The 8,252-nt window shown below is 45.5% G+C and overlaps 1 protein-coding gene across 1 annotated transcript in view; it reads right to left on the reverse strand.

Annotated features, from left to right (window-relative positions):
* Positions 1-8,189, reverse strand: part of CDC45 (cell division cycle 45) — a 62,194-nt gene extending 54,005 nt beyond the window's left edge. The window contains exons 1-2 of the mRNA XM_089672491.1: positions 8,029-8,189; positions 5,209-5,268 (exon numbers count right to left, since the gene is read on the reverse strand). Of these exons, the coding sequence (XP_089528617.1) occupies positions 5,209-5,268; positions 8,029-8,079 (111 nt within the window). The 5' untranslated portion in view covers positions 8,080-8,189. The remainder of the gene's footprint in view (positions 1-5,208; positions 5,269-8,028) is intronic.
* Between the last annotated feature and the right edge of the window lie 63 nt (positions 8,190-8,252).

The raw sequence follows: 8,252 nt of genomic DNA on the forward strand, positions 1-8,252 counted from the left end.
GCCATGGCAGCAGAGAACACGGCATATGATGAATGGGGTCTGCGGACCAATACAACCGCAATTCATTTCTTTTAGTAATGCCCATGTTGAGGGTTAGGCCCAAAAAAAATTTAAATTTGAAAACCGTAATGAGTTTCCATGTGACTGGTCTGGCAAGGTTTGAATTTGGGTTGGCGGCGATAAATTGTTGTGCATATAGACTGCTTTGATCCACAATCAACGCATACAGATATTCCGTGAAAAACAGCTCCAAAAATCAAGGAGGTATGTGAAAGATCAGGATGTACTAGACCGCTGGTACTCGCCAGTTCACCAAAAGATAGAGTGGCACTAGTACTGGCACTCTGCTGCATATGAGAGTCATCAAAATTTACCGACAAGTGCTAACAGAGATCAGGCCTGATTCTGGGAACACTGCGGTTTTGTGTGCAATGAATCAAGTGACAGTGATCTACTGACACTGCACTTGCTGGGGGAGAAGGGGGGGGTAAGCGTAGGGGCTTAACGCAGGTGTTGGCAGGTGCAGGGGCTGATCCCGCTAACGCTGCGTTTTTGCGGACGCTATACTAATGTGAACACTGGTATAGTGCTGACCTGATCAAAGATATTGACCCATTCAGACACTATACTAGCAATGGAGGTTTATTGTACATGGGCGTGCTCCTGGCAATCAAGGGGTTAAATGTGATGACTGGTGTACTGTCGGGCAATATGACGCTATCTGGGAGGGGTGTGAAAACCACGGGAGCGCGAATTACGTGTATATATATATATGTGATTTTGCGTACCCATGCCGCCCTGTAGCAGTATTTCTGCTGTAGGGTGGTAAGGAAGCGGTTACAGAAGAGATTTGTGTTATGGCGCTGCGTTACTTTAACTGACAATTGCGCGGTCATGCAACACTGCACCCAAATTAAATTTACATCCTTTTTTTCCCACAAATTGAGCTTTCTTTCGGTGGTATTTGATCGCCTGTGCGTTTTTAATTTTTTGCGCTATAAAAAAAAAGGCTGACAATTTTGAGACAAAAAAACAATATTTTGGACTTTTTGCTATAAAACATGTCCAGTAAAAAAAATTAAAAAAATCAAATTTTGGCACAAATTTCATCCAAAATGCATTCTGCGACATGTCTCTGCTAAAAAAAATCCCAATACGTGTAAATTAATTGGTTTACATGAAAGTTATAGCGTTTACAAATGGCGGGAAAGATACTGGGATTTTTTATTTTATTTATACTAATAATGGTGGCGATCAGCGACATATTGCGGCGATCAGCGACATATGACGGCGACCAGCGACTTATGGCGGGACTGCGGCGGACATTTTGACACTGGGGGGGAACGGACTTGGGGTCACTGACATCCCCAGTGACACCAATACAGTGATCAGTGAAAAAAAAAAACACTGCAACTGTACAAATGGCAATGGGGAGGAAGGGGTTAACATTTTTAGTGTTCACTGTGTGAGGGGAGTGTTTTACTAGGGGGAGGGGGTGTGTGCTGGAGGGGGGGGGAGGGAGGGGGGAGCTGATCGAGGCAGAGAAACCCTCTGCAGCTTGTCACGAGCTGAGCAACTGACAGATAACAAGGCTGTGTGTAAACAATGCAGCCGTGTTATCTGTCAGTAATCACAGCTCATCATGGCCAAAAAGCCGGTAATCACTGGCCGTGACCCGGCGGCTGGGACCCGCTGATGACACCCGCGGGACAGGTAGGGCGTGCACGCGCCTCGCGTGCGCCCCCTACCTGTTTTGCAGAACCGCGTTTTAAAACGTGGTTTTGCCTGTGAGTGCCGCCCTGCCACCGTATATCTACAGTGGCTGGGCGGCAAGTGGTTAATCAGTTTCAGCTGCTTTGGTGTTAATCAAATTAACAACAGGTGCACTAGATGGACAACAATGAGACAACTCCCCAAAACAAGAATGGTTTTACAGGTGGAGGCCACTGACATTTTTTTCTCTACTCATCTTTTCTGACTGTTTTTCACTAGTTTTGCATTTGGCTAGGATCAGTGTCACTACTGGTAGCATGAGGCAATACCTGGACCCTACAGAGGTTGCACAGGCAGTCCAACTCCTCCAGGATCACACATAAGTACGTGCCATTGCCAGAAGGTTTCAAGAGCATGGAGAAGATTCCAGGAGACAGGCAGTTACTCTAGGAGAGCTGGACAGGTCCGTAGAAGGTCCTTATCCCATCAGCAGGACCAGTATCTGCTCCTTTGTGCAAGGAGGAACAGGATGAGCACTGCCAGAGCCCTACAAAATGACCTCCAGCAGGCCACTGGTGTGAATGTCTTTGACCAAATAATCAGAAAAAGACTTCATGTGGGTGGCCTGAGAGTCCAGCGTCCTCTACTGGGCCCTGTGCTCACTGCTCGGCAACATAGAGCTCCACTGGCATTTGCCACTGAGCACGAGAATTGGCAGGTCGGCCACTGGCACCCTGTGCTTTTCAGAGATGAGAACAGGTTCACCCTGAGCACATGACAGACTTGAAAGAGTCTGGAGAAGCCATGGAGAATGTTATGCTGCCTGTAACATCATTTGGCATGACCGTTTTGGTCATGGATCAGTGATAGTCTGGGGAGGCATATCCATGGAGGGATGCACAGACCTCTACAGGCTAGACAATGGCACCCTGACTGCCATTAGGTATCAGGATGAAATCCTTGGACCCATTGTAAGACCCTACACTGGTGCAGTGGGTCCTGGGCTCCTCCTGGCACACGGCAATGCCCAGCCTCATGTGGCGAGAGTATGCAGGTAGTTCCTGGAGGATGAAGGAATCTATACCATTGAATGGCCCCCATGCTCGCCTGACCTAAATCCAATAGAACACCTCTGGGATATTATGTTTCGGTCCATCCGACACCACCAGGTTGCACCTCAGACGGTCCAGGAGCTCAGTGATGCCCTGGTCCAGATCTGGGAGGAAATACCCCAGGACATCATTCGTCGTCTCATTAGGAGCATGCCCAAACGTTGTCAGGCAGGCATACAAGCACAAGGGGGCCATACAAGCTACTGAGTACAATTCTGAGATGCTGCAATAAAATTTCAGCAAAATGGACTAGCCTGCTGCATCATTTTTTCACTTTGGTTTTCGGGTATCTTTGAATTCAGTCCTCTGTAGGTTGATCATTTTCATTTCCATGAAATGATGGGACATCCTTATGTTCCTAATACATTACCCAGTTCATATCAGTATAGATATCCAGCATGCTATTTTTCCCCATTGAGATCTGATGTGTTTTCAAAGTGTTCCTTTACTTTTTTGAGCAGTGTATGTTATTTGTAGTTTGTACCTGTAGTAGGGCCCAGAAACAATAGTGGAGATTTTTCTTTTTTTTTATCCTACTAAAAACACACTGACATAAATATATACAATCAGCACAGTGTCAATCAAAATATGTGAATCTGATAAAACTCAATTGCTGCTAAACATCAACAGTGTTTTTCACAACACCAGACTATAAACAAATATAAGAAGTAGTGCAAAATCCTAATTAGAATCAACAGAAAAAGTCCACAATTCTATATATCAATAGTCCTTCACCAATATAATAGAAATATGTGATATCTTCCATAATCTTCCTATACTTCTCTTGTCGCCACTCTGATCACCCAGTGCAATATATGTGCTCACCTTCAAAAGTGGACCCAAATATAAATCAAGGCCATATGGGCATATATCCTAATAACTGAGGGGTTGTCTCAACCGTCTTTTCCTCCTTCTCCTGCCGCAACTCCACCCTCAAAGATACGGGTACCTGTAGCCACAGACACATGTCCTGGTCATGTGACAACGTATCTTTCTCTCCATTCAAAAGAGAAAGAAAACACATGGGTGGGCTGAACAGAGAGTGATCACTGTGATAGCCAATCAGAGGCTATCAGAGTAATCAGTTGACTGGGAAATGGGGAGTCCTGGGTCCCGAATGTTAGTATGAGACCCAAAACTCTTTTCTGTGCTGGGAGCACGCTATGGAGCACAAACACAGGTATGCATATATGCGGCCTCACGGATAAAGACACTTCTGTGAGGCCATATATATATATATATATATATATATATATATATATATATGTACAGTCGGCAGGAAGCGTTTAAAAAGAGTGACAATGGGTAATTTCCATGTGTCTATAAAGCTACAAAAATAATTAAAAAAAAATATTTTTATTTACAATAGGCAGCTTACATTTACATATCAATGTAGAAAAATAAAAAAAGCTTGGCGTCGTCTCATAAACTTCAAATTTAACTAATTTCTTGATCCCATGCAAAGCTGTGCCGCATTGCCGACCCCGCTGTCCGACATCCCTGCTAGAAAGGAGGCAGGTTTGTGAGTGACACACTGCTCTCTAGTAGCAGAGGCCACTCTGGAGAACAGCTTTGTCATTCACAAAAGAATCACACGACTTGCAGGCCATCATAGACTTGATCCCTTCATGAAAACACTGCCATGAAGCCCTTCCCAGACACGTTTTATGAAACCCCCACAGAACACAGCCATGGTAGCCCAAACATTCATTCAGCCCTCCTCCAGTGTGCACTAGTACCACGGCCAGCTCCAAATTTCATCATCCTCTTCTGTTCTATTCACTACAATGTGGAGTTGGCAGCAGTAACAGACTGCTTGGCCTTCGGTGCCTTCCTGCCCTCACACTATGCTCCTCGCAACCCCTGCTGAGCCCCCATCCCTACAGCACTCACATCTCTTGATTCTCTCCTGGCACCATCACCACTATTACGGTTCTTCCAGGAACACAGCTGTAATCTCTAATCAGCCCCAGAAGGTGAATTATACAGCCTTGCAGCACTGAGTGATGTTATACTGTTATGAATGACTGACACTGTGGGGGCTGTGCAATAGAACTGATGACTGCTAGTATATATACAAAGCAACTGCAGCTCAATCACACAGCTCTGACAGTGCCGATTCTTCATTCATAACAGTATCACTCAGTGCTGCAAGACTGTGTATGTTTACAAATAGCCACAGATAAACACAGACTATACAGCACTGAGATCTTTATTCATAGAAATGAACAAGCAGCACTGTCTGATCTGTGTCCAGGGGACCAGGTGTTATATGCACATAATTCCCTGGGGGAATAAATAAAAGTGTAAAATGTTCCTGAGAGTTGTTAAAGTCCCTTTATTAAAAAACAAACACACACAACAATAAGGAAAACAGCCTTACCTGAAGTATTTTACATCCACACAGTGCATCCACATCAGGTGCAACAAGGAGAAGCACACGCTGAAATCAAACAGAAGATCGTGAGCCAGTCTGCATTCCTCCATATTCCGTGGTGTTTTATAACTATACATCAACCTTTTAATGACTCTACAGGTCCAATGAGACACTGCAAAACTGACAGTTGCAGCTATGACTTGCAGAGGCATGATGGAACTTGTAGTCCTGCAACAGCTGGAGAGCTGCAGGTTGTCCCCCCTGAGCTAAGAGGAGTTCCAGGAGGAGGAATCCGTAAAGAAATTACAGCTTTCAGGCAGAATGTACCATGGGATATGTAGTCCTTAGAAAACGAAAGTAAACAGCAGAGAAGCTGCAAAGTATGCAGGGAATCCAGGAAGTTGTGAAAAGAGATGGCCAGAAGACAGGCAGCGCACATAACATGAAAGGAGATGTTTCAAGTAAAACTGTCAAAAGTATCTATTGCTTGCATGGTTAAGCTTCATTCACACAAGCGTACTACAGCATACGCCTGTGCAAGGGCCACATCTGTCTTTAAGGGGATGCACAGGTGTTCTCTGCAGACGGTCCCATTCATGTCAATTGGTGTTTGGGAGCTCCAATGAAGCAGCCATTGCTCCCAATCTGAGAGCTGTGCAGGTGCATGGCCCCGATAGCACAATAAACAAGAAAAGAAGGTGCATCAGCCTTGCTCATTACCTTTGCAATAACAATTATTAAATGAATAAAACAGATGTCTACTCACAAACGTCATGAAATGTCACGTTTTCAGTATTCACAGTGTCAGACAGCCAGGGTCCCTGTAAAAAGTTTCAATCACAAAAACACCTTCAAATCGGAGGACGCATTTCGAGGGGAGATCCCCTCTTCCTCAGGGCTCTGAGGAAGAGGGGATCTCCCTCTGAAACGTGTTAGCCATTTTGAGGGTCTTCTTGTGATTGGAACATTTTTCAGGGATCCTGGCTGTCTATGACACTGTGCATACCAAAAATGACATTTCATGACGTTTGTGAGTAGGCATCTGTTTTATTCATTCAATAAATGTGGTCGCAAAGGAAATGCGCAAGGCTGGTGCGCCCTCTTTCCTTGTTTTTCTGTGAATTTTCTGGGCTTCCCAGGCCTGCAAAGTTGTCGCCACTTCCCAGCCGACATAAATTGGTCAGTCTACACAGGAACACCTGTGCATCCACAATGTGGCCGCCCGTACGGGTGTACGCTTGTGTGGACGAGGCCTTATTACAATACTGATGTAACAAATGATAGTGTATGCTGTAACCACTGATTTCATTTAACACTTCCCACAATGCAGTACACAGGAATGTGTCACTACACACGTCCTATTCAATACAACCATCAGTCCCTCCCTCATGCCAGGGTGCTAGGTGTAATCCTAGACTCCCATCTGTGCTTTCAGCCCCAAATCCAATCACTGTCCAAATCTTGTAGACAATACAAGTGTACAATCCAAACGCACACGTTCCTGCGTTAAAAATGGTTGTGTGTATAAGTGGGTGCTGCAGCGACCGTCGGCTGGTACCCAACAAAATCAGCAAGGGAGAATGTCACCAGCACATCGAGGATCACCAATATGGGTCCAAAGGTTTTAATGAACGATCACATAGTTACAGCAAGGCAACGTTTCAGAGTCTCGCAGGACCCCTTCATCAGGCATGTGACCTTATATACTTCAATCATGAGGAATCATCATAACTAAAGTTCATCTGCGATCCAAAAAAAGCACAAATATGTGTTAATATTAAATCCCCTCAGTTGTGTTGTGTCGTGGTCACATGCCTGATGAAGGGGTCCTGCGAGACTCCGAAACATTGCCTTGCTGTAACTATGTGATCGTTCATTAGAACCTTTGGACCCATATTGGTGATCCTCGGTGTGCTGGTGACATTTTTCCTTGCAAATCTTTGTAGACTTCATCTCCACAACATCTCCAAGAAACGGCCTTTATTAACCTCTGAAACTACTAAGCAACTTATTCTCTCCCTGGTTATGTCTCGCCTTGACTATTGTAACTCCCTCCTCATTGGCCTACCTCATCGCAGACTATCCCCTCTTCAGTCTATCATGAATGCTGCTGCCAGACTCATCCACCTTACTAACCGTTCCGTATCTGCCACCCCTCTCTGCCAATCCCTCCACTGGCTTCCCATTGCCCAACGGATAAAATTCAAATAATTAACAATAACGTATAAAGCCATTTATAACTCTGCCCCAAATTACATCACCAGTCTTGTCTCCAAAGATCACCCAAACCGTACTCTCCGCTCCTCGCATGACCTCCTACTCTTTAGCTCCCTCGTCTCCTCTTCAGGACTTCTCCAGAGCTTCCCCCATCCTCTGGAACTCTCTACCCCAATTTTTCAGACTATTGCCTACTCTGCTCATTTTTAGGTGATCTCTGAAAACCTCTCTCTTCAGGGAAGCCTACCCTGCCCTCAGTTATAATGGAATCTTCTATTCCTCCTATCAGTTCACCCCCCACAGTTATTACCTTTTGCACCATTAGCCCCTCCCTCTTAGATTGTAAGCTCCGAGGAGCAGGGGCCTCCTAACCCTCTTGTATTGAACTGTATTGTTGCTGTATTGTCTCCCGTTATATTGTAAAGCACTGAGCAAACTGTTGGCGATATATAAATCCTGTCTAATAATAATCCATATTTCCTCAGGTGATCCTGAACAAGCCCCCTTATGTCCTTTCCACACAATACACTAGAGCCGGGGTCAGAGGGATCAGCGAGGCACAGCCCGGCCTACAACCCCCCGTGTGCACACACCTCACCCTCTCCTCACCTGGTGCACTATCACATCATAGAACTCCTTACGAAAGTCGCTGACAAACATCTCTGCGGCTGGCGGGTCTCTGCCCTCGAAACTGGCGCTAAAGTGTTCTCCCCGCACAGACCAATCACAGAGCCAGCTCTCCCCTGACGTAGCCGAGGGCACCAGCCACTGACAGATACACCCACAATACCAATAGAGGACATCCAGCCAATGATAGTCCTCGGAGGGTCTTC

Source organism: Staurois parvus, unplaced genomic scaffold (assembly GCF_062004578.1).
Source record: "Staurois parvus isolate SC_StPar_1 unplaced genomic scaffold, SC_StPar_1.0 ptg000129l, whole genome shotgun sequence".
In the NCBI taxonomy this organism is placed as follows: domain Eukaryota; kingdom Metazoa; phylum Chordata; class Amphibia; order Anura; family Ranidae; genus Staurois; species Staurois parvus.